This window comes from Ranitomeya imitator, chromosome 1, assembly GCF_032444005.1.
Source record: "Ranitomeya imitator isolate aRanImi1 chromosome 1, aRanImi1.pri, whole genome shotgun sequence".
In the NCBI taxonomy this organism is placed as follows: domain Eukaryota; kingdom Metazoa; phylum Chordata; class Amphibia; order Anura; family Dendrobatidae; genus Ranitomeya; species Ranitomeya imitator.
Window position 1 is genome coordinate 696,431,536 of NC_091282.1, and position 26,922 is coordinate 696,458,457.

At 45.9% G+C, this 26,922-nt stretch overlaps 1 protein-coding gene across 1 annotated transcript in view; it reads right to left on the reverse strand.

The window, feature by feature from the left end:
- The window catches only part of STARD9 (StAR related lipid transfer domain containing 9), a 313,170-nt gene that overhangs the window by 9,506 nt on the left and 276,742 nt on the right, over positions 1 to 26,922 (reverse strand). The window contains exons 26-28 of the mRNA XM_069730886.1: positions 26,586 to 26,729; positions 12,613 to 12,709; positions 9,693 to 9,841 (exon numbers count right to left, since the gene is read on the reverse strand). Coding sequence (XP_069586987.1) covers positions 9,693 to 9,841; positions 12,613 to 12,709; positions 26,586 to 26,729 — 390 coding nt within the window. The remainder of the gene's footprint in view (positions 1 to 9,692; positions 9,842 to 12,612; positions 12,710 to 26,585; positions 26,730 to 26,922) is intronic.

Genomic DNA, 26,922 nt, shown 5'->3' on the forward strand with positions numbered 1-26,922 from the left:
TTTTGTTTTGTTTTTAAACAATAGTACCTGCTGATTCCAGGTTTAGCTGTAGCTCTCCACAGGTGGCCCTTGGCTCTCGGATAACTCTTCTAATAATTCTTTTCACTCCTTTTACTGAACTGTTGCGGGGAGCACCTGGTCGTGGATGGTTTATGGTGAAATTATGTTCTTTCCACTTCTGGATACTGGTGCGAACACTGCTCACTTGAGCCTTCAGTAGTTTAGAAATTCTTCTGTAAACAATGCCATCAGTATGGTTTGTAACAATAAGGTTGCAAAGGCATTGAGACAGCTCACTTGTTTTACCCATCACAAGATTGTTTCTTGTGTTGCAGGATTACTTTCTAATTACTGATAGATTTCATTTTTTTGCACCTCTCTTGCTTCATGTGATCAATAATTTTTCTCAGTGTCATTTCTCATTTTTACACAAATTGTCTCTTCAGAGAGGAAGAGAACTAGAACTCTAGTACCACCTATTGGAAGTAGCAATCCTAAAAGTAAATGTCGACCCTTTAACGAGCCTTGTCACATGACTTAGGATAAAAGCCAAACCAGAATCTCAATTTGCAAACACTGTGTTTTGGGGTACTGCCCCTCATCAGTGCAAAGTGTGAGATCTGGTTTGGCTGTACTCTCTGCAAGGAGAAATGATACTTCTTGGATTCCGGTCAGATGCCTCTCATACAGCCAAACCAGATCTCACACTTTGCACTGACAAGGGGCAGTACCCCGAAACACAGTGTCTGCAAATTGAGATTCTGCTTTGTCTTTTATCCTTAGTCATGTGACAAGGCTCGTTAATGGGTCATCATTGACTTTTAGGATTGCTACTTCCAATCGGTGGCACTAGAGTTCTAGTTCTTTTTCTCTCTGAAGAGACAATTTGCATATTTCCCAGAGGAGCATTGTGGCTTTATGTCTCATCTCGGCATGCTTAACATGTCATTCTCTTCAAGGAGAAACACGGGTATTACTTACCTAGTAATGTGTTTTTTCATGACCCATGATGGCAACAGGAGAGAGGGGATCTGCCCTTCAAGGACAGGGAAACTTCAAGATAAAAAGGGCGGCTCCTCTCTTCGCATCAGTTGTTTTCTAGCGCATGAGAGGAACTCCGCTGATTGGTGTACATTCAAATCATACCACCATTTATACTTTACATTTCTACAAACACCCAAGGATGTGTCTAAATATAATGATGCACCGAAACAAAAACGTGATCAATAGGGAATGAATATAAGGGTGCCGTCATGGGTCATGAAAAAAAACATTACCAGGTAAGTAATAAACGTGTTTTCTCATCACCCATGACGGCACCACGAGAGAATTACAGAGACTTGTAGTTACTTAGGGAGGGATCATGGCTTGTAACACCCTTCTCCTGAATGTGAGGTCAGAGGAAGCAGACAAATCCAACCTATAGTGTCTGAAGAAAGAAAAAGAGGACCAAGTATCCGGATTACAAATTTGGTCGATGGAAGCATCTGCTCTCTCCGCCCATGATGTCGCCATGGCTCTTGTGGAATGGACCTTCAGACCTTCGGAAATAGCCCTGCCTGCATTGACATAAGCTAGTTTAATGGACTCTCTCACCCATCTAGCTATAGTCTGTTTGGACACCCTAAGGCCCTTCCTCGACCCCTGAAAAGAGAAACAGAGCCCTTTGCTTTCTCCAGGGCTCTGTTACCTCCAAGTAGCGTAGAAGTCATCTCCTACCATCCAGGCAATGAAGCCTCGGGTTAAGACAGAAAGATGGCAGTATTATTTCCAGAGCTCTATGGAATTTTGATACCACTTTGGGGAGGTAAGCTGGGTCCAACCTCAACACTACTCTATCGTCCATGATCTGAGTGTAGGGAGGGTCTGCCGATAAAGCTTGCAAGTCCCCTATCCTAGGGGCTGAAGTGTGTGCCACTAGTAAGACTGTTTTTAACGAAATTACCTTCTCCGAAATAGAGTGTAAGGGCTCAAAGGGATTCTCAGCTAAGGCTGACAAAACCAGATTTAGATCCCAAGGAGCAGGTACAGGAGACGGGACAGAGTTTGCTCGACTAAAGGCTCTGATGAACCTGGCCACCCATCTATTATTAGCCAGGTCACAGTTGTATAAGGCAGCCAGAACTGAAACCTGCACCTTGTGAGTACTGACTGCTAAACCCAGTTCTATCCCCTTCTGCAAAAACTTTAGCATAGCCACTACCAGAACCTCCCCCTTCTTGTACCGGCCCGCAGAAGGACAAAAATTTCCTGCAAAATCTCCCATAGATCTAAGTGGTAATCAGTTTTCTGCTACTAAGCAGTGTAGAAACTAACCCTGCCGAAAAACTTTTCCCTCAAGGAGCAACCTTTCAAATCCCAGGCTGTTAAATGCAACCCAGACATTTGAGGATGCAGGAAAGGTCCCTGTGTCAGGAGGTCTTGATCCTCTGAGATGACCCACTAATCAGTCACCGACATTGTCCTTAGCCAGTAGAACCATTGCCTCTTTGGCCAAAATGGGGCTATTACAATTATTCTGGCTGTCTTCTCTGACTTTCTCAAGACAGCCGGTATTAAGCATATTGGAGGGAAAGCATATAGAAGGCCTTATGTCCACTCTATCCTGAAGGCGTCCACCGCATACGGATTGTCTGCTGGGCTTAAAGAACAAAATCTCTGAACTCTCTGTTCAGCAAAAAGATCTATTGTGGGCTGACCCCACATGTCCACAATCTGACTGAATACCGATCTCTTCAGAGACCATTCTTCTTGTCTTAACCGATTGCGACTTAGGAAATTCGCCTTCAAGTTGTCTAATTCTCGGAAATGCAGGGCCGATAATGAGAGGAAGTGATGTTTCACCAGACTTAAGATCCTTTCTGTTATTTCCATCAATGGTCGAGACCGAGTGCCTCCCTGATGATTTATGTAGGCTACTGCTGTCTGATTGACCGACAGGACTCTCACATGCTGCTTTTGAAGCTGCGGTAGTAGCCCCTTCAATGCTCTTTCGATTGCCAGAAGCTCCCATTCATTTGATAATAAGCCCCTTTCCTCTTGGGACCATGGATTCGGGAGCCACAGGGTGTCTAAGTGGGCTCCCCACCCCTAGGGACTGGCATCCGATGTGACTATTCTGGATGCCCTGTATACCCAGGGAACCCCTCTTAGAGCTGACCAGACCTGTAGCCACCAAATGAGTGACTGAATTACCGTTTCTGGGAGGGTAAGCTTTCCTTCTAAGTGACCCTGTAGTAGTAGATCGTTCTGCAGTACACACCACTGCAGATCTCTTGTATAGAACTGAGCCCATTTTACTGCCGGTATACAGGCGGGTTAGAGACCCCAACAGTGCCATCGCTTTCCTGAGTGTCATCTTTGGCTTCTTTATTGATGCCAGGACTAATTGTCTGATCTTTTCCTCTGGGAGCTGGCATGCTTGTGCCACCGAGTCTGTTACTAGCCCAAAGAAAATCTGTACTGTTGCTGGTCCCAGTCTGGACTTTTTTAGATTTAGCTGCCATCCGAGAGTCTGTAAGGTCTCCATGACTATCCTGACTTGCTCTTAACAGTGAAGAAAACTTCTCCCTACAATCAGGAAGTCGTCCAGATACGGTAATATTAGAATGTCCTTTTCTCTGAGATTAGCTGTGACCTCTGAAATCAGCTTGGTGAAAACCCGAGGGACTATTGCTAACCCGAAGCGTAGGGTTCTGAACTGAAAATGGGCTGAGATTTTATTTGTACCGCTACTCTGAGGAATTTGCGATCCTGCTTGCATATAGGGACGTGGTAGTACGCATCCTTGAGGTCTAGGACCGCCATGTAACACTGTGGGAAGAGAAGTTTTACCGCCGATCTTACTGTCTCCATCTTGAATGAAGAAATTATCAGATAGCTGTAGACACCTTTTAGGTTTATAATGGTTCTCCAGGGGCCGTCTGTTTTTTCTAAATTAAAAATAGGGGGAATAAAAACCCCTCTTTCTCTTCTCCACAGGAACCTCCTCCAGCACGTGTTTTTCTAACAGTGATATTACTTAGTCTTCCAGGTTTCGCTGTTTCTCTTGAGAGGACTGAACCAGAGTTTGCACGTATCTATGAGGTGGCAGACTGTGAAAATTCAATTTTAGGCCGAACCTCAAAATTTGCCGAATCCAGGTGCTCGATGAAATTTCTTCCCATGCGGGGAGGAAGTGAGAGAGCCTCCCTCCTACCTGAGATGGCTTCTTGGTGTCCCTGGAGGGTTTGCCAAAATAAAAGCTTCTCCCTCCTCTGGACCGCTTGTTAGCTCTATCTCGGTCTGTGGATGGCTGGCCCTTGGATCTGCGACCCTTCCGAAAGGAGCACCGAAAAGATGGAAATGGCTGTTTCGGAAAACCTTTTTTCTTGTCTCCTGCCTTCTCTAGTACTTCATTTAGCGCTGGCCTGAATAAGAACTTACCTTCACAAGGCAGGGAGCAGAGCTTTACTTTTGCTTGTATGGGTTCCGGCCAGCATTTAAGCCACACCGTGCGATGTCCTGCGTTGGCTAGCACTGGTGACTTGGCTGCCAGCCTTGCCGAGTCTGCCGAGGCATCCGCCAAAAACACTACTGCTGCTTTGATGGTAGGAAGTGCCTCTAAGATGGTCTCTCTGGAGACTTGCTGTTCCAGCTGGTCTTCTAGGTTGTCTATCTAAACCTTCAAACATCTAGCCACACGAGACGCTGAAATGGCTTGCCATAATGCCCCAGCCGAGGACTTCCAAGCTGTTTTAAGAAAACTGTCCATATTCCTATCCAATGGTTCCCTCAGGGACCCCAGGTCCTCAAATAGGAGGGAAGACTTCCTAGAGATCTTTGAGATTGCCACATCCAGTCTTGGTGCTTATCCCAGGATGAAGACGCCTCTTCATCAAATGGATCATTTTTCTTTAATGCACCAACTGGTTGTGTCTTTCTTTCCGGTTTTCTCCCACTCTTTTTTTAATGAGACTTTGTAACTGCTCATTAATGGGGAAGGTTCTACGTTTTTTTCTTTGTAAGCCACAGAACATGAGTTCCTGGGCAGATCTTATGGCTTTCACATCTACCAATCCCATAGTGGACCAGACTGCTTTTATTAGATTGTCTGTGGCTTCCACTTGGAAGCTAACATCTTTCTCTGAACTCTCAGAGAACTGTAATTGATCTGAGTCCTCTGGCTCAGAACATGTGGAGTCTTCTTGCGATACAAAAGAGGGACTGGATCTATCTCTCCCTTTACTGTCAGTGTCCGTTGTGGCCTGCAACGCACTAACTGATCTATGGACCTCCGACTGTATCAGGGTTCTTAAATTGTCTGAAAACGCGGGAATTTCTTCCGCAATGGTCGTCAATACAGTCCTGACATAACCTTTTACTCCATGAAGTCCCTAATTGGCTTCTGCATAGGGTACACTCCTTATTCTTAAGCTTGGCCTTGCTTTTCCTAGGGACCCCCTACACTCCACCCCACCAATGTATAAAAAAAACAGGGAGAGGGTAGGAGACAGGAGAGAGAGAAAGAAAACAAACATTTAGTGTACTGTACTTTCTCGGAGATCACTGACCACTCGGATGCTTCAAATCGGTACCAGATCTGGAGGTTGTATGGTGTTGTCAATGTCTCCTCCAGAGACTATTGGCCTCTCCTTTCTAGAGCCACGAAAATCGGTCCGTGTACTGCCCGAGTGGCCCCCACTGCTGCTACGGCGTGGTTGCTTTTCTCCTGTGAGCGTGACCGATGCCTCTCTGGTTCCTGCTGCTGATGAGGCTGCAAGTGCTCAGACGAAAAGGCTTCTATGGTTGCCACCACCTGTAAGCCTGCTGCACGTTAGGTATTTATCTTGGGCCTCATTAATTTGAGAAGGGTGCCACCTCTTCCTTGTACACACCTGCCTCATTATTCCCAGTGTGTTTTCTCCCGATGCTGCTGATTACACCATCTGGTTTTTTTTCCCCCAATATTGCTGCTCATTGTCTAGGGGTATGCGCATGTGTGCACAACCCCCGTATCCAGTTCTTTCTGGGGCTGGTTCTTCTATGCTACATGCTCCCCCGCGCGCATCCATATCTACTTCCGGTGCGCGCTGGGTTACTTCTGGTGCACGCATTCCACTTCTGATGTGCGCTGGGATCAGTTCTGGTACGTGCTCTCTTCCGGCGCACGTGTCTCCTGTAAACCGCGCTGACCGCCATGTCACCCGAAAAGGGCCTAACCAAATGGAATCAGGGTAAGGAGCCAATATTAACCTCCTATTTCCATATCCAGCTCAGGGAAGGCAGATAATCCCTGGCCCCGAGGCCATTAGCTAGATGCTAGCCAAGCACACAGTGCAAGATGCCGATCGGACCTCTTCTCAGGTACTGCTGTGGGGCGCGGCCTTGACTTCATCCGCCCCCGTTGAGCTTCGCGGGCTGCAGGGCCACCATATGCATCAGGGAGTGCACGGCAAAACATGGCCTCCGAGGCTCCCATCTTACCCGGGCATTGCCACACGGGCTGTGGCCATGCTTCGCTCAGGGAGGGCACAGCAAAACGTGGCCTCCGAGGCGCTACCGGCACGTGGTGACGGATGCAGCAGCCGAGCTGCCAAAGCACCATCCAAACCAGGCATCCTCTTCTGGTCTTCTTAAGATTTCATGGCAACCAACTGATGCGGAGAGAGGAGCCGCCCTTTTTATCTTGAAGGTTTCCTGTCCTTGAAGGGCGGATCCCCACTCTCGTGGTGCTGTCATGGACGATGGAAAAATTATACTTCTTGGATACTCATTATTACACATAATTTATGAACATCTGTGGTTGGATTTCTTTGCCTGTGTGGATTGGAAGGGCTGTTACCGACATCTGGTGAGAATTTCATGTCAATAGGACCTTTACAAATATAATTACTTAGAGAATTGGTGACATGTTCAATACTTAAGTCACTTGCTGTATGAGATTGTATACATTTTACATTTAGAAAATTATATATATATATATATATATATATATATATATATATATATATATATATATATATATAAAAATACATACATATACACAGTACAGACCAAAGGTTTGGACACACCTTCTCATTTAAAGATTTTTCTGTATTTTCATGACTATAAAAATTGTACATTCACACTGAAGGCATCAAAACTATGAATTAACACATGTGGAATTATATACTTAACAAAAAAGTGTGAAACAACTGAAAATATGTCTTATATTCTAGGTTCTTCAAAGTAGCCACCTTTTGCTTTGATGACTGCTTTGCACACTCTTGGCATTCTCTTGTGAGCTTCAAGAGGTAGTCACCGGGAATGGTCTTCCAACAATCTTGAAGGAGTTCCCAGAGATGCTTAGCACTTGTTGGCACTTTTGCTTTCACTCTGCGGTCCAGCTCACCCCAAACCATCTCGATTGGGTTCAGGTCGGGTGACTGAGGAGGCCAGGTCATCTGGCGTAGAATCCCATCACTCTTCTTCTTGGTCAAATAGCCTTTACACAGCCTGGAGGTGTGTTTGGGGTCATTGTCCTGTTGAAAAAAAAATGATGGTCCAACTAAACACAAACCGGATGGAATAGCATGCCTCTGTAAGACGCTGTGGTAGCCATGCTGGTTCAGTATGCCTTCAATTTTGAATAAATCCCCAACAGTGTCACCAGCAAAGCACCCCCACACCATCACACCTCCTCCTCTATGCTTCACGGTGGGAACCAGGCATGTAGAGTCCATCCGTTCACCTTTTCTGCGTCGCACAGAGACACAGTGGTTGGAACCAAAGATCTCAAATTTGGACTCATCAGACCAAAGCACAGATTTCCACTGGTCTAATGTCCATTCCTTGTGTTCTTTAGCCCAAACAAGTCTCTTCTGCTTGTTGCCTGTCCTTAGAAGTGGTTTCCTAGCAGCTATTTTACCATGAAGGCCTGCTTCACAAAGTCTGCTCTTAACAGTTATTTAGTACCACAATCATGAAGCACCAGTATATTTTGTAACCGTGAGCGGATAATACCCCTGCTATGTGTTAGTGCAGACAGCACACATATTCTGAATCTTAATATTGTGTATTGATACATTAATGATACTGTTATAAACCAATAAAATTTTGTATATTTTTATATACAATTATGTTGAAGTGGAATCTTTTGCTGCGTGTTTTTGTGTTGGTCTTAACAGTTGTTGTAGAGATGTGTCTGCTGCTAGAACTCTGTGTGGCATTGACCTGGTCTCTAATATGAGCTGCTGTTAACCTGCGATTTCTGAGGCTGGTGACTCAGATAAACTTATCCTCAGAAACAGAGGTGACTCTTGGTCTTTCTTTCCTGGGGCGGTCCTCATGTGAGCCAGTTTCCTTGTACCGCTTGATGGTTTTTGCCACTGCACTTGGGGACACTCAAAGTTTTCCCAATTTTTCAGACTGACTGACCTTCATTTCTTAAAGTAATAATGGCCACTCGTTTTTCTTTACTTAGCTGCTTTTTTCTTGCCATAATACAAATTCTAAAAGTCTATTCAGTAGGACTATCAGCTGTGTATCCACCAGACTTCTGCACAACATAACTGATGGTCCCAACCCCATTTATAAGGTAAGAAATCCCACTTATTAAGGCTACGTTCACACTAGCGTTGCGCCGCCCTGCGTCGGCGACGCATGGAAAAACGCGCGCAAACGCGCGCAAAAACGCGCGCGTTTTGCGACGCGTGCGTCGTTTTTGACGAAAATCGGACGCACAGAAAATGCAACTTGTTGCGTTTTCGTGCGTCCGACGCCAGCGTCGGAAACGACGCACGTGGCGAAAAACGCCACCCAAAAAACGCACGCGTCCCCTATGTTAAACATAGGGGCGCGTCGCCGCTGCGTCGCCGCTGCGTCGCCGACGCAACAGCGGCGCAACGCTAATGTGAACGTAGCCTAAACCTGACAGGGCACACCTGTGAAGTGAAAACCATTCCTGGTGACTACCTCTTGAAGCTCATCAAGAGAATGCCAAGAGTGTGCAAAGCAGTCATCAAAGCAAAAGGTGTCTACTTTGAAGAACCTAGAATATAAGACATAATTTCAGTTGTTTCACACTTTTTTGTTAAGTATATAATTCCACATGTGTTAATTCATAGTTTTGATGCCTTCAGTGTGAATGTACAATTTTCATAGTCATGAAAATACAGAAAAATCTTTAAATGAGGTGTGTCCAAACTTTTGGTCTGTACTGTATACACATATAAATATACACATACACACACGCATATATACATGCACACATAAAATGGCTAAGCTTATGCTTTTTATTACCCTCTCAGGACTGCATTTTGCATCATTATTTTGCTTTCCCACAGAACAATGATCACAGATTCACAGATTATGTATGCATACACTTGGTTGTTTCCATCAGTCCCATATCTACACACTCTTGTCTTTCATTACATTTTAAACCCTCCTTGCAACAGTGGTGTAAAGAAAAGGAAAGGCAGAAGATGTGGATCAGGGAAAAGTCCTTTACAGATGCTTCACCATAAAACTAGCAAGACACAGTGCCGTAACAGTTCTGGACATCAGTAACAGTGGCAGCCATACAGGGCCACCGGTTATTCCCATCCACTGTTAATCCAGCTAGAACTAAACTGTCCCTGCTCCAGCATTGCGCTCTGCTTCTAAAGGATCTTTCATGGATTTTTACAGTGTTTTTTTATGATCCAGGAAGGGACTATTCACACACAGCTCACCTCTGCCATTGCACTGGCCTGGACCTTAGTGGCGAGTTCTTGGTAGGAAACTGCAGTAGGGTGGAGGATAGGATCACGCTGGAGAGAGTAGGGATTTGGTTTTCCAGGTAGTGATTCCACAGTAGACATACAACTGGCAGTCTTGGGATCTTGATATCGAATACATAATTTTTAAGATTGGATAAATTATATAATTATTCAACACAAAAAAATTACAAATGTTTTGGTAGTTTAACAAACATAATATATACATTTTTAAAGGTAATCTGTCAGTAGGATCAACCCTCCTAAGCCGTCTATATAGGCATGTAGGTCATAGGGAGCTGAATAAAATGATACCTTGATATCTGCGATCCGATGTCTTATACCAGAGTAATCAATATGTTTCTTAATATGTAAATTAGCTATTAAGATCTATGGGAAGGACATAGCTCTGGAGGCAGAGTCTTATGGATATCTGATTATAAATGAAAGGGGGCGATACCAGTGTGAGACATGTAGATCAGGAGAGCAGACTGTCAGACATAACATGTCTCACACTGATAACGCCTCCTTTTATGTAAAATAAGATCTGGAGGCAGATTATCAGGGAGATCTAAGTCCGGCCCATAGATCTTAACAGCTCATTTACATATAAGAAAAACGTGGATTCCTCTGGAATTTGTTATCAGATCGCAGATATCAAGGTGTCATTTTATTCAACTATTTATGACCTAAATGCCAATACTTCTTAGTTCTTACTATTCTTAACAGGACATACTCACCTATTATATTGTTCCACTACGGGACGCACAAGTACAACTTGTTGATGCATCAACACTACGGTATGTCCCCAGTTGTTCAATTTTGTTCCATTTTGTTTATATTTTCTTTATGCTGGCATTCAGTCTTCTTTCCTTTGTATTACACCATTTAATACGTACCAAACTCTTTAACAATTTTTTCCATTCCTCTATTTATTGTTCTTTATCGGTATAACATGTTACGGCCCATACGTCTTCCTGACATGTTTTAATTCTTGGTGTAAATATGTATTATAGTCCCCACCTTTAAGGATCCCTCTGTATATATTGTTTATTTTATGAATGTATTTTTTCATTTTTTCCAGCGACACTGTGATCAAGGCTACAGCGTGGCCGAAACGTCTGCTTTTATTTGTCGCTTATCACCTATAAATAAAGGATTTCACTTGAAGCAAAATTCCCGCTAAGTGTGCAGTGATTATAGACTTGTATGGACATAGGGGATCACGCTTCCCGTTCACTAGCACCTTACATCTATACTTTGATCGTGTGCTAGCCATTCGTCTATTTTGCAACTAAATGCCAATATAGACGGCTTAGGAGGGTTGATCTTACTGATAGATTCCCTTTGAAATGGCCCCATACCAGATATTGTGAAATTGAAAATTCTGAATGGTCGCCCTGCCCATATATACTATGTATATTAATCATGTAATGAAGGCATCCAGTGATCGACGGGTCACAGCGATTAAAGGGAACCTGTCACCCCCTCCCTGGCGTTTTTAACTAAAAGAGCCACCTTGTGCAGCACTAATGCTGCATTCTGTGAAGGTGGCTCTTCTTTTTGTGCTCCCTTCCAACGCAGCAATATTAATTTTTGTAATTTTCGAGCCATACTTTTAGTCTGTCCTGGGGGCATGTCTTTTCCCCCGGACACAACTGCCTCCCAGCCATCAGTCAGCCCCTCCGTGCGCCGCCTCCTTTGTCTTTAGTCACGTACCCAGCTCCTGCGCTGTGCTTTTCTTTTTCGGGCATGCGCCGTTTGCGCTGCCCTTCGACTGCTGTTATATCCTGGCATATCCAAGGGCACTCATGTTTTGGATAAGATAAGGTATAACATTTTCATACTTTGGAACTTGCTTTTGGATTCCAAAAACTGATGCAAGAAATACACATTTTTACACTTTAGTTTTCATCTCTATGAAACTCCAGGTTTTGGTTTGCAAATAAGACAAAATATGAATGAGGTCTAAGGTTTGGTTCACATCTGCATTGTGGCTTCCATCAATAATGGAAGTCATAGCATGGTGTGGGACCCGTCAATGTATGATACATACCAACAGACCTATATTGGGATCCATTGGGGTTTAACACTTTGGTTCTTAAATGGGGCTTCATGCTGCATTTTTCTTGCCATCAAATGATGTAAAAAGTGAAAAAACAGCAGTGTGAATATAGCCCAACGTTGTTGAAAATGATCCTTACCATTACTTTGACAAATCTGCCTTTTCATTTACCTGACATAAGCTTACAGACTAGGAAAAATGGTGGCCATTAAAGGGATCCTGTCACATCCAGAAACACCATTTACCTGAAGCTACTCCTTGGCTTTCTGACAGCCTACTCTGCACGCACATGCAATGAGGAGTAGGCTGTCAATCACGGTGCCAAGGAGCGCTTACAATGCACTCTGTAGTGAGCGATGACTGTAAGCAGTCCTTGCATTGTCTTGATGACTGAAAGAGAGTGGTGCAGAGAGAATAAAACTTAATTTTCTCCCTGTAGCTGCTACTCCAGTAAACATATTACACAGGGCTTAAACACTATTTACCGACATGTTACCACTAATCTGCCGGCAAATAGCATTTCTGGGTTTAACAGGTTCCCTTGAATTAAGGTTTCAACGATGGCTCAGTGGTCAGCACTGTTGCTTTGCAGCGCTTGGGTCCTGGCTTCAAATTCTACAAGGAGTTTGTATGTTCTCCTAGTGTTTATGTGGGTTTCCTCCCACGCTCCAAAGACATACTGATAGGGAAGATTGTGAGCCCCGATGGAGACAACGATGATGTATGTAAAGCAATGCAGAATTAAGGGTGCTATATAAGCATAATAAAAGTGTTCCCCCCTAAAATGAAGCACTAAAGATGATATAAGGATGTGTTCACATTCAAACATACCAGGCACTGAAACATTGGTAGAGAAAAAATCGGAGTTCCTCACTGCAGAGCGACCTCTTCCAGAGCCCAGAACTTGATCCAAACTTCTTTGCAATGTCTACAAAATGCAAAATATTTCAACATGTCAAAAGGTTCATGCTGCTGTAACCACAAATAGTATGACATAGAGACAGGCCCCTTGTATACACTGGGCCACTTATTACTATGAACGGTCAGTAGATGGTTCCCATCTGACTTCTAACTGTAGGGTCTCTCCCTTTGCAAGCTTAACAAGTGGGGCGGGGGAGAAGGTTCTGGTGCATTTTATTGAAATGTCGTGGCCGCCAAAAAAAAAAAACAATTCTGGAGTTTCTATTTTTTTACTCCTTTACTCGTTTGACTTTTCAATGTAAAATTGACTGAAATTGAGACGGGACACCATGCTGCGTTTGGAGAGCCCCTGATGTGCCTAAACATTGAAACCCCTCACAATTGACACCATTTTGGAAAGTAGACCTCCTAAGGAACTTATCTAGATGTGCTATGAGAGCTTTGAACCCCCAAGTGTTTCACTACAGTTTATAACGCAGAGCCGTGTAAATAAAAAATCATTTTTTTCCACCAAAATTATTTTTTAACCCCCAGTTTTGTATTTTTCTAAGGGTAACAGGAGAAATTGGACCCCAAAAGTTGTTGTCCAATTTGTCCTGAGTACGCCGATACCCCATATGTGTGGGGGAACCACCGTTTGGGCGCATGGCAGAGCTCGAAAGAGAAGGAGCGCCATTTGGAATGCAGGCCTAGATGGATTGGTCTGCAGGCGTCATTTTGCATTTGCAGAGCCCCTGATGTACCTAAACAGTAGAAACCCTGAAGTGACCCCATATTGGAATCTAGACCCCCCAAGGAACTTATCTAGATGTGTTGTGAGAACTTTGAACCCCCAAGTGTTTCACTACAGTTTATAATGCAGAGCCGTGAAAATAAAAAATCTTTTTTTTTTCCCACAAAATGGTTTTTTAGCCCCCCAAATTTTTATTTTCCCAAGGGTAACAATAGAAATTGGACCCCAAAAGTTGTTGTCCAATTTGTTCTGAGTACGCTGATACCCCATATGTGGGGTACTGGAGCACTGTTTTACTTTTTCAACGCAGAATTGGCTGAAATTGAGATCGGTCGCCATGTCACGTTTGGAGAGCCCTCATGTGCCTAAACAGTGGAAACCCCCAATTGTAACTGAAACCCTAACCCAAACACACCCCTAATCCTAATCCCAACCACACCCCTAACCCCAACACACCAACCCTATTCCCAACCCTAACCACACCTGTAACTCCAACACACCCCTAACCCCAATCCCAACCATAACCCTAACCACACCCCTAACCCTAACCACACCCCTAACCCTAATCCCAACTGTAAATGTAATTCTAACCCAAACTTTAGCCCCAACCCTAACTGTAGCCCTCACCCTAACTTTAGCCCCAACCCTAACTTTAGCCCGAACCCTAACTTTAGCCCTAACCCTAACTTTAGCCCCAACCCTAACCCTAACTATAGCCCCAACCCTAAACCTAACTTTAGCCCCAGCCCTAACCCTAACTTTTGCCCTAATCCTAGCCCCAACCCTAGCCCTAACCCTAATGGGAAAATTTTATTATTTTTCCCAAACTAAAGGGGCCATGAAGGGGGGTTTGATTTACTTTTATAGCGGGTTTTTTAGGGGATTTTTATGATTGGCAGCTGTCACACACTAAAAGACGCTTTTTATAGCAAAAAATTGTTTTTGCGTCTCCAGCTTTTGAGAGCTATAATTTTTCCATATTTTGGTCCACAGAGTCATGTGAGGTCTTGTTTTTTGCGGGACAAGTTGACATTTTTATTGGTAACATTTTCGGGCATGTGACATATTTTTATCTCTTTTTTTACTTCAATTTTTGTGAGAAGAATGACCAAAAACAAGCTATTCATGAATTTCTTTTGTGGGGGGCGTTTATACCGTTCCATGTTTGGTAAAATTGATAAGGCTAGTTTCACATTTGCGTTTAAAAATGCAGCGTTTAAAACGCATCAACAGGTTGTTAGGACTGGCGGAACGCACCAAGACAGGTGACAAAGATGCGTTCGCAGTCCGGGGTCCACCGTGCAGGTGAGAACCTGCTGCTAGCAATTTGCAGACTATATAGCGGTACACTAAAGTAAGCACGCGTGGGTTAAACCTCACCCAGCGTGAGGAAAGCGATCCTGTTAATTCACAGGACCGCAATACCGCACTAGAGTGCGAGCAAGTGGCCAGCGGACTTAACCCCAGAAGGGATTGAAGCCCGATTAGGCCCTTGCTGGCACAACACCGCAACTGGGTGTGTAGAGAACCTTCAGAAATATAAGCGCACAAGTGCGCGAGCGATGCCGCACTAACGGACGCCACTAACCACCCAGACTTGGGTATGGAAAGCGCAAGGCAGGCGCACGGCGCCGTACTGGCAGGCACAGCTACAGGACGCTGTGATGTGTGTTTAGTGTAGTAAGCTAAGTCGGGCGCTAGATAGCAGCCGTACACCTTCCGCGAACAGACATTCAATAGGGAAGGGGTAACCAAGAACGACTTGCACTCACACATACACACATATCAATTGTAAGACAATACTAGCGCATGGCCGTGCGGTCATGCGCAGTTTATATAGCTGCAGCACAGGAAATGGCTATAGAACTTTTGCCCTTCTAGGACCTGCCAAGAGGACCAATGGAATGTGCCGCAGAGCCTGAGCACGTGACCCTCGATCTCCAACGGGAGATCTTGCCCTGGGCATGCTCAGTGTGTGCAGATAAGGACTTAGTCCCAGAGAAGTCCGCTCGCTGCTGACCAGAATAGGCTTCAAAGGCAGAAGCTGGAGAAGCAGCAATAACTCTTCTCACAGAGTCAGACTGAGCGAGACGCTGGGATCGACGTCCCTGCTGAGCAGACTCCACTGCGGCTGGAGGGGAATGGGAGACCGCAGCGGAGACGGATCGAGATTCCCCCTGTGCAGCAGAGGAAACTCGACTCCTAACATTACCCCCCCTCCTAGGGCCCCCCCCTCCTTGGGCCTCGCTACGCTCGAAGGCAGCAATGAGCTGTGGGGCCCGAATGTTTTCAGCAGGCTCCCAAGACCTGTCCTCTGGACCATAACCCTTCCAATCCACCAAATAAAACTTTTTGCCGCGTACCACCTTGCACCCCAAAATAGCGTTCACCTCGTAATCGTCCGTAGACGAACCCGATGTCCCGGCAGATGACTCGGAAAACCGGGACATGTATACGGGTTTCAAGAGGGACACATGAAAGGTGTCGGTGATACCCAAGCGTGGAGGAAGAGCCAGGCGGTAGACCACGGGATTAACCTGCTCGAGGACCTTGAATGGGCCCAAGTAGCGAGGAGCAAACTTAGTGGACTCAACTCGCAGCCTGATGTTACGGGCGGAGAGCCACACCAAGTCGCCAGGAGCAAAGGCCGGGGCAGGGCGCCGATGTGCATCGGCGGAGGACCTCATTCTCTCCTTCGAGGCCCGAATGGCATCCTGAGTGCGGTCCCAAATGTCCCGTGCCTCCACTGCCCAGTCTGCCACCCTGGAGTCAGCAGAGGACACGGGCATAGGCACAGGAACCCGCGGATGCTGGCCGTAATTAAGGAGGAAAGGAGTCTGACCGGTGGAATCGGCAACAGCGTTATTAAGGGCGAACTCTGCCCATGGTAATAAAGATGCCCAGTCATCCTGCCTGGCAGAAACAAAATGTCGCAGATATGTGACCAGAGTCTGATTGGCCCTCTCTACCAACCCATTCGTCTCGGGATGATATGCGGAAGAGAGATTTAACTCAATGCTGAGAAGACGACAAAGCTCTCTCCAGAACCGAGACGCAAACTGGGGACCCCGGTCACTGACAATTTTGTCTGGCATGCCGTGTAGGCGGAAGATGTGTCTTATGAACAACGCTGCCAAGGCCCGTGCAGAAGGTAACCGTGGGAGCGGCACCAAGTGCACCATTTTCGAGAAATGATCGGTAATTACCCAAATGACGGTACAGCCGCGAGACTTGGGCAAACCCACTACAAAGTCCATCCCGACCATCTCCCAGGGCCTGTCTGCCACCGGCAAGGGATAGAGTAACCCAGACGGCCGTTGTCGAGGAGACTTATTTTTGGCGCATGAGACACACGCCAGAACGTAATCCCTGACATCTCGCAGCATATGCGGCCACCAGTACGTCCTCGCCAGCAGCTCAGATGTCCTTTTAGTCCCAAAGTGTCCACCCACCCTGGAGGCATGAGCCCAAGAGAGAACCTCCGGTCGCAAATTTATGGGCACAAAAGTCTTGCCCGGAGGCACAGACTCAAGCGACACCGGGGCCACGGTTCTCAAGCTCTCAGAAGGAACAATAAGCCGAGGCTCTCCTTCCTCCTCCTCAGATGACACAACAGAGCGAGAAAGAGCATCAGCTCGAATGTTCTTCTCCCCAGCGACATAATGGAGGGTGAAGTGGAATCGGGAGAAGAAAAAGGACCATCTGGCCTGGCGAGAATTTAGCCTCTGGGCTGTTTGCAAATATAGCAAATTTTTATGGTCTGTAAATACTTGAAAGGGAAAACGAGCCCCCTCCAAGAGATGTCTCCACTCAGAGAAAGCCAATTTCATCGCTAGCAACTCCCTGTCCCCGATGGAATAATTCCTCTCCGCTGGTGTGAAGGTCTTGGAGAAGAAAAAGCACGGATGCTTCCGACCTTGAGCATCCTTCTGGAAGAGGACTGCTCCAGCACCAACGGAAGAGGCATCCACCTCCATTATAAACGGCTTATCGACATCGGGACGATGTAGGATGGGAGCGCTAGCAAAATGAGACTTAGTAGAAGAAAAGGCCCTGGAGACCTCTTCAGACCACACTTTGGGATTTGCTCCCTTCTTGGTGAGGGCTACCAAGGGAGCTACCAAAGTTGAGAAATGAGGGATGAACTGGCGGTAATAATTAATGAACCCCATAAAGCGCTGCACCGCTTTAAGTGAATGGGGTTCTTGCCAGTCCATCACAGCCTGTAGTTTGGCAGGATCCATAGCCAATCCTTGGGCAGAGATGATATAGCCCAGGAAAGGTAAAGACTCCTGCTCAAACACACACTTCTCCAACTTTGCGTAAAGAGAGTTTGCCCGTAAGAGGTCGAAGACTCTGCCAACATCTCTCCGGTGGGAGTCAATATCTGGAGAGAAGATGAGAATATCATCCAGATAGACTACGACCGAGGTGGAAAGCATATCCCGGAAGATGTCGTTGACAAAGTCTTGGAAAATGGCTGGGGCATTACAGAGCCCGAAGGGCATCACCAGATACTCATAATGCCCATCTCTGGTGTTAAACGCCGTCTTCCATTCGTCCCCCTCACGAATGCGAATCAGGTTATAAGCTCCCCGCAGGTCTAATTTGGTAAATACCTTAGCTCCCCGTAGCCTATCAAAAAGCTCAGAAATCAGGGGCAGCGGGTACTTATTTTTAACGGTGATGGCGTTAAGGCCCCTGTAGTCTATGCAAGGACGCAACTCTCCATTCTTCTTCTGTACGAAGAAGAACCCTGCCCCAGCTGGTGACACTGACTTCCTAATAAATCCTCTTGCCAAATTCTCCTGGATGTATTGGGACATAGCCTCCGTTTCCGGGAGAGAGAGGGGATAGACACGTCCCCGAGGAGGTTCTGCTCCAGGCAAGAGATCTATAGGACAGTCATAGGGACGGTGAGGCGGAAGGGTCTCCGCGGCTTTTTTGGAAAAGACGTCTGCATAAGACCAATAGTGTTTGGGGAGAGTAGAGAGATCTGCGGGTATCTCAGTGGTGGAAACCTGAACGCACTCTTTCACACATCTGCCCTTGCAGGATTCACTCCAACCCAATATCCTCCCAGAGGTCCACTCAATATGTGGGGAGTGGAAACGAAGCCAGGGCATTCCCAGCAGAATCTCATCCATTCCCTCGGGAAGGACAAGAAGGGAAATAGTCTCCTGGTGGGATGGGGACATGGCTAACGTGAAAGGGACAGTCTGATGTGTGATCTGTAATGGAAGTGTCGACCCATTCACCACTCTCACGGTTACTGGTTTGGCTAGCATAGCCAGAGGTATTGCGTGGCGCTGAGCAAAAGCAGAAGACATAAAATTTCCCTCTGCTCCTGAATCCACACAAAGCTCTACTGTAAGAGTGGATGTGCCTAACAGGATTGTCCCTTTAAAGGACAATTTTGAGGAAAATGCCGCGGTGTCCAGTGAACCTCCTCCAATGGACACTAGACGCGATCGTTTTCCCGACCGCCGTGGACATTTATTAGCGAAATGTCCCGGTTGCTGGCAATTTTTACATAGCACAGGTACTCGAGCGGTCTGAGACCTAGATCCCGCTCGAGAAACCTCCATGGCCTCATGGGAGTCGGACGCCATAACAGGAGATTCTAGAGGTTTGGCAAAGATGGGAGCCAGCCGAAACCTCTGCCTACACTGGGTCCGCTCCAACCTCCGCTCGTTAAAACGGAGATCGATGCGGGTAGCTATAGTAATAAGCTCCTCCAGTGTGGCGGGAATCTCCCTGGTGGCCAAGGCGTCCTTCACATGATCTGCCAGTCCTTTCCAGAACACCGGAATAAGGACTTTATCCGGCCATTCCAGCTCAGAAGCTAGAGTCCGGAATAGGATGGCAAACTGGCTGACCATGGACGAAGCCTGAGTAATTGCCAACAATTGGAGCGCGGTATCGTGGGTGACACGAGGTCCCAGAAAGACCTGACTCAGAGCGTCCAGGAAGATAGGAGCACTCTGCACCACACGATCACCACGTTCCCAAAGCGGCGTTGCCCACTCCAACGCCCTGCCCGACAAGAGAGATATAATGAATCCCACTTTCGCCCGTTCCGTAGGAAAACGTGCAGCCAGCAGCTCGAGATGTATGGAGCACTGGCTCACGAATCCCCGACATGGCTTACTGTCACCAGCAAACTTGTCTGGAAGCGGGAGACGGGATAAGGTCGGAGCAGGGGTAGCAGCGGACAAACTGGCTGCAGCTGCACTTGCAGCCTGAACAGCGACAGCAGTAACGTCCACAGCTGAGGTTGTGCGCTCGAGAGCCGCCAACCTACCCTCCAGCTGCTGGATGTACTGCTGTAGACGCTGACCGTCTGCCATTTACTAGCCAGACCCTGGCGCTAGTATTATGTTAGGACTGGCGGAACGCACCAAGACAGGTGACAAAGATGCGTTCGCAGTCCGGGGTCCACCGTGCAGGTGAGAACCTGCTGCTAGCAATTTGCAGACTATATAGCGGTACACTAAAGTAAGCACGCGTGGGTTAAACCTCACCCAGCGTGAGGAAAGCGATCCTGTTAATTCACAGGACCGCAATACCGCACTAGAGTGCGAGCAAGTGGCCAGCGGACTTAACCCCAGAAGGGATTGAAGCCCGATTAGGCCCTTGCTGGCACAACACCGCAACTGGGTGTGTAGAGAACCTTCAGAAATATAAGCGCACAAGTGCGCGAGCGATGCCGCACTAACGGACGCCACTAACCACCCAGACTTGGGTATGGAAAGCGCAAGGCAGGCGCACGGCGCCGTACTGGCAGGCACAGCTACAGGACGCTGTGATGTGTGTTTAGTGTAGTAAGCTAAGTCGGGCGCTAGATAGCAGCCGTACACCTTCCGCGAACAGACATTCAATAGGGAAGGGGTAACCAAGAACGACTTGCACTCACACATACACACATATCAATTGTAAGACAATACTAGCGCATGGCCGTGCGGTCATGCGCAGTTTATATAGCTGCAGCACAGGAAATGGCTATAGAACTTTTGCCCTTCTAGGACCTGCCAAGAGGACCAATGGAATGTGCCGCAGAGCCTGAGCACGTGACCCTCGATCTCCAACGGGAGATCTTGCCCTGGGCATGCTCAGTGTGTGCAGATAAGGACTTAGTCCCAGAGAAGTCCGCTCGCTGCTGACCAGAATAGGCTTCAAAGGCAGAAGCTGGAGAAGCAGCAATAACTCTTCTCACAGAGTCAGACTGAGCGAGACGCTGGGATCGACGTCCCTGCTGAGCAGACTCCACTGCGGCTGGAGGGGAATGGGAGACCGCAGCGGAGACGGATCGAGATTCCCCCTGTGCAGCAGAGGAAACTCGACTCCTAACACAGGTGGTGAAAAAAAACGCATGTAAACGCGTACAAACGCTGCGTTTTTTAGACGCATGCGTTTTCGTATGCGGTAAAAAAAACGTCGCGTTTCTACGCGTTTACATGCGTTTTTTCCTGCGTTTGCATTTTTGATACGCATGATGAGAAATTTCACAAGAGAAAAATCAAGATCCAGACACCGCCAATGGGACTACAGAGGGCGTGTGACATGACTCTGTGGACCAAAATATGGAAAAATTGTAGCTCTCAAAAAGTGGTAACGCAAAAAATATTTTTGGGAAAAAAGCGTTTTTAGTGTGTGACAGACAGCTGCCAATCATAAAAATCAACTAGAAAACCCACTATAAATAGAAATGGCTAGGGTTAGGGTTAGGGTTTGGATCCCTAGGGTTAGGGTTAGGATCCCTAGGGTTAGGGGTTAGGGTTTGGATCCCTAGGGCTAGGGTTAGGGTTTGGATCCCTAGGGTTAGGGTTAGAGTTTGGATCCCTAGGGTTAGGGTTAGGGGTAGGGTTAGGACTAAGGTTAGGGTTTGGATCCCTAGGGTTAGGGTTAGGGTTTGGATCCCTTTATAACCTTGATGGTGGGGGGTGGCTTATCAGTGTGTAGACTTGTTTTTTTCTATTGAAACGCATGCGTTTAAAAACGCAACCAAACGCATGTGCTTAAAAACGCATGCGTTTACATAGACAGCAATACGTTTTTTGGCGCAAAAAAACGCATGCGTTTTTTGTGGCAAAAAAACGCCTCTAGAAATTACTACATGTTGCATTTCCGCAAAAAAAGCAAGCATAGAAACGACGCATGCGTCGTCAAACGCGGCCAAACGCGTACAAAAAAAACGAGTGCGTTTTTAATGTTAAATATAAAAAAAAAACGTATGCGTTTATATGCGTTTAAATGCAGCGGCAAAAACGCAAATGTGAAACCAGCCTAAAGTAGTTTTATTCTTCGGGTCAGTATGATTACAGCGATACCTCATTTATATCATATTTTTTATGTTTTGGTGCTTTTATATGATAAAAACTATTTTATAGAAAAAATAATTATTTTTGCATCGCTTTATTCTGAGGACTATAACTTTTTATTTTTTCGTTGATAATGCTGTTTGGTGGCTCGTGTTTTGCAGGACAAGATGACGTTTTCAGCGGTACCATGGTTATTTATATCCGTCTTTTTGATTGCGTGTTATTTCACTTTTTGTTCAGCGGTATGATAATAAAGCGTTGTTTTTTGCCTCGGTTTTTTTTTTTTTGTACGGTGTTCACTGAAGGGATTAACTAGTGGGACAGTTTTATAGGTGGGGTCATTACGGACGCGGTGATACTAAATATGTGTACTTTTATTATTCTTTTGTTTTAATTTAGATAAAGAAATTTATTTATGGGAACAATATATATATTTTTTTCTTTATTTAGGAATTATTATTTTATTGTTATTTTTACACATCTAAATATATTTTTTTTTACATTATCACATTGTCCTGGGGGGAATCACTATATAGTGACAGATCGCTGATCTGACACTTTGCAGAGCACTGTGTCAGATCAGCGATCTGACGTGCACTGCTCCAGGCTTACAGGAGCCTGCTCTGAGCAGGCGCTTGTAAGCCACCTGTCACGGAGTTACCGCGACAGAGCAGTGTCAGAAGTCCACTGCGTCTGATGGATTCTGCTTCATCGCTGAGAAGAAGCACTTCTGTGTATTGAAGGTGCTTTGTTTTCTTTCAGCAGGACAGGGGTTAATAGGCCATGTGCAAATTCCTGCTTTCAGCTGTGCTCGGTTAGCCACTCATCTCTCCTATAAAAGCTAGGCCTTCTGGTCAGATCCTTGTCTGAGATAACACTTGCTTGAGAGACCTGGTGTAGTGAGGAGCTAGAGTTTGGAGAGCTGGAGGAATTTATTGTGCAACAGTTGTGTGGTTTGTTGCTTGGAAAATTCCTCATCCCTTACCTGCTTTATTTACATTCCCCGTCCTTCACACCCTGGTGGATACCTCTGTTATTTGTGAGAGCATATTTTGTGTGAGTGGAGTTTTCTTTTTACCCCTGTCTTTGTTTCCCTGTTAGTCGGGTTGGTGTACTCTTGTACACAGTAGCGCCTCTCTTCCCCGGGTGGGGGAGGGGGACAGACGCAGGGCGGCAGTCAGGAGACAGGGCGAGGGCGGAGGCCCCGGCATCCTCGCCATCTGAGGTATCCCGGGGAACAGGGCGAGTTAGGGCGCCCCCTAGAGCTAGGGCCAGGAAAGGTGCCCCTGGTCCCAGTTTACTCGCCAGTCCAATCGTGACACCACCTCCCTGCAGGACCCGGAAGTAGCCCCGTGGCCATTTTGGATCCAAGGCCTGCAGGGAGGAGATGCTCGGTACAAGGTGAGCACATCGCCTTGTACCGAGGGTCTCAGGAAAAACCTCAGGGAGCTTCCTCCCTGCGCGATGCTTCCCTATGCCCCCGGTACGCTGCGATCATGTTTGATCGCAGTGTTCCGGGGGTTAATGTGCGAGGAGCGGTCCGTGACCACTCCTGGCACATAGTGCCGAATGTCAGCTGCGATAGTCAGCTGACACCCGGCCGTGAGCGCAGCCAATTGCATATGACGTACTATCCCGTCACTGGGAATTAAGTCCCAGGTCACCTCAACGGGATAGTACGTCATATGGGATTAAGGGGTTAAAAAAACTTTTCATATTTTGTTTTTTCCTTCATTTATTATTTAATTGTCCCCTTTGGAGACTTGAAGCAGTGATCGTCCGGCATTCACAGGAGTATCATAATGACAGGCATGAGGGTCTTCTGCAGACCCCAGCTGTTATGACGACCCATCGGCACCCCGCAATCACTTCACAGGGGCGCCAATGAGTGAATGAGTGGGATTTATGGCACGCTTCTGTGTTAAATCTGATTTAACTAGTTAACAGCCGCAGGTGGGGCTTCGATGAAATCAAGTGTCTTGTGCAGGGAAAAATCCAGGCTCAGCGCTGGAGTACGGAAAGTATTCATACCCCTTTACATTTTTCACCATTTCACTGCTGCCATTTGGTAAATTTGAAAAAGGTCATTCTTTTTTATCAATAATAATGAAAATAATAATTTTATCAATAATTTTTGCAAATTTATTAAAAAAGAAAAACTGAAATATCACATGGTCATAAGTATTCAGACCCTTTGTTCTGTATGGAGTAGAAGCACCCTTTTGAGCTAGTACAGCCATGAGTCTTCTTGGGAAGGATGCAACAAGATATTCACACCTAGATTTGGGGATCCTCTGCCATTCTTCCTTGCAGATCCTCTCCAGCTGGATGGTGAACGTTGGTGGACAGCCATTTTCAGGTTTCTCCAGAGATGCTCAATTGGGTTTAGGTCAGGGGTCTGGCTGGGCCAGTCAAGAATGGTCACAGAGTTGTTCTGAAGCCACTCCTTTGCCATTTCAGCTTTGTGCTTAGGGTCATTGTCTTGTTGAAAGGTGAACCTTCGGCCAAGTCTAGGTTTCATCCAGGATATCTCTGTACTTGGCCGCATTCATGTTTTCTTCAATGACAACCAGTCGTCCTGTCCCTGCAGCTGAAAAACACTCCCATAGCATGATGCACCACCACCATATGTTTCACTGTTGGGATTGTACTGGCAGGTGATGAGCAGTGACTGGTTGTCTCCACACATACCGCTTAGAATTATCACCAAAAAGGTCTATCTTCGTCTCATCAGACCAGAGAATCTTATTTCTTAGTCTGGGAGTCCTTCAAATGTTTTTTAGCAAACTCTATGCAGGCTTTCATATGTCTTGTACTGAGGAGAGGCTTCCGTCGGGCCAGTCTGCCATAAAGGTCCAATTGGTGGAAGGTTGCAGTGATAGTTGACTTTGTGGAACTTTCTCCCATCTTGCTACTGCATCTCTCAGCTCAGCCACAGTGATCTTGGGGTTCTTCTTTACCTCTCTCACCAAGGCTCTTCTCCCACGATTGCTCAGTTTGGCTGGATGGCCAGGTCTAGGAAGACTTCTGGTGGTCCAAAACATCTTTCCATTTAAGGATTATGGAGGCCACTGTGCTATTAGGAACCTTGAATACTGCAAAAATTCTGTTGTAACCTTGGCCAAATCTGTGCCTTGCCACAATTCTATCTCTGAGATCCTTGGCCAGTTCTGTTGACCTCATGATTCTCATTTGGTCTGATATGCACTGTGAGCTGTGAGGTCTTATATAGACAGGTGTGTGCCTTTCCAAATCAAGTCCTATCAGTTTAATTAAGCACAGCTGGACTCCAATGAAGGAGAAGAACCATCTCAAGGAGGATCACAAAAAAATGGACAGCATGTGACTTAAATATGAGTGTCTGAGCAAAGGGTCTGAATACTTATATGACCATGTGATATTTCAGTTTTTCTTTTTTAATAAATTTGCAAAAATGTCTTCATTTTTGTTTGTTTTTTCAGTCAAGATGGGGTGCAGTGCGTACATTGATTGAAAAAAAAAAAAAAACTGAACTTTTTTTTATTTTACCAAATGGCTGCCATGAAACAAAGAGTGAAAAATTTAAAGAGGTCAGAATACTTTCCGTACCCACTGTACATTATATGTCATAAAGGGGTCAAAGGAGACCTAAAGATAGAAATGAGGGTATAAATTTGTTGGACCCTGGTCCAGTGGTCATGTCAGTATTCCGCGGCTGTCTTCTATTTGCTGGAATCCTTGGCGCCTTTTCAGATTTGTATGCTAAATGCAATTTAATCATTGAGGCGTGACGCACAAATGAAGTCATACCGGGCTTACTAATCATTACAGGTACCGGGTATGCCAGCAGGTAGGAGGTGGGTCACAGGGCTCCTACCGTTGGGCACGAGAATTCATTGATTCACTCACCTGTACCTAAAGGGAATCTGTCGCCTGTGAATCTGTGAACAACAATGTATAGACAGAGACCCCGACTTCAGTGATGTGTCCTCTACTAGGCTTCTTGCTGTAGTTGTGATGACTGTGTCATCAGTAGGAGTTTAATACTGATACTTGAAGAAGCACTCACGCGAAACGCGCGTCAAGGGGTCAGCAGGAGGACCTAGGACACTTGTAACTATGGGTGAGTGATGGCATCCTATTTATATGTGCGGGGAGTTTGGGGATCTTGCAATGATGGTAGCATCCGTAGATGTTTATGCGCAGAGCCTGGATGTTAGACCCATTTAGATTATATTTCTCCTCCCCCCACACTTGGCTCAGGATTAGCTGTACGCGCCCTTATACATATTGTATTATCGGTCCATAGAGTCTGCTGTGCTAGTAGGTTCCCAACATATATATTTTTTCCTCTTTATTGTATTTTGCCCTTTGATTGGGCTGCTTTTGTACGTTTTAAATGTATCAATAAAATGATTGTTTTATTTTTTCAATCGGTTGGTGTTTTTTGTACTCCATGTTCTCTAGTTTCTTATATGTCTTAGGAGTAGTACACATATGATTATTTTGGTTTCATTCATGTACTTACGGAGAGAACAGGGCTTCTGCCCCTCTCAGTCTGGATATTTTGCTATATTTGTTGTGATTTTTGTTCTAGGCTTCTTGCTGTAGTTTTGATGACTGTGTCATCAGTAGGAGTTTAATACTAAAGGACTGCTGCCATGTAGTCCTTTATACTCATGTATAACACCTCCCCCATATTTCTGCCTATGCACAGTGTACAAAGAAACATACCAATCAGTTGCAGACCTAACCTCAACGGTGACACAGACATATAAGATTTAGACAAGTGTTTTATTGCATGTCTGTACTACTTTCCATGCAGATGGTATTGTGCAGCCGACACTCACCTCCTGGCTGCTGACTTTGCTGCACTGACCAATTGTTGTGGTCATACCGCTGTTATACCCGGAGGTGGGACCTGACGACAGGCTGAGGCTGGAATTGGTAAATAAAGTGCTGGTGCTCACATGGGTCTTCATTTTGGTATCTTCCTATAAAGGGTAAAAAATATTGTATTGTAAATACCGTAGTTTGGTTAAAATCAACAATCAATTCAATTAAGTAACAAAAAAGCCAGGAAGAAGCGCTTGGCTCAAGACCTTCTTCTGCCCAATTCATTATCACATCTGCGCCATTTTTCTCTAATTTCTGTTGATTTTTGCCGGTTTTCAATTTCTGCTTTTT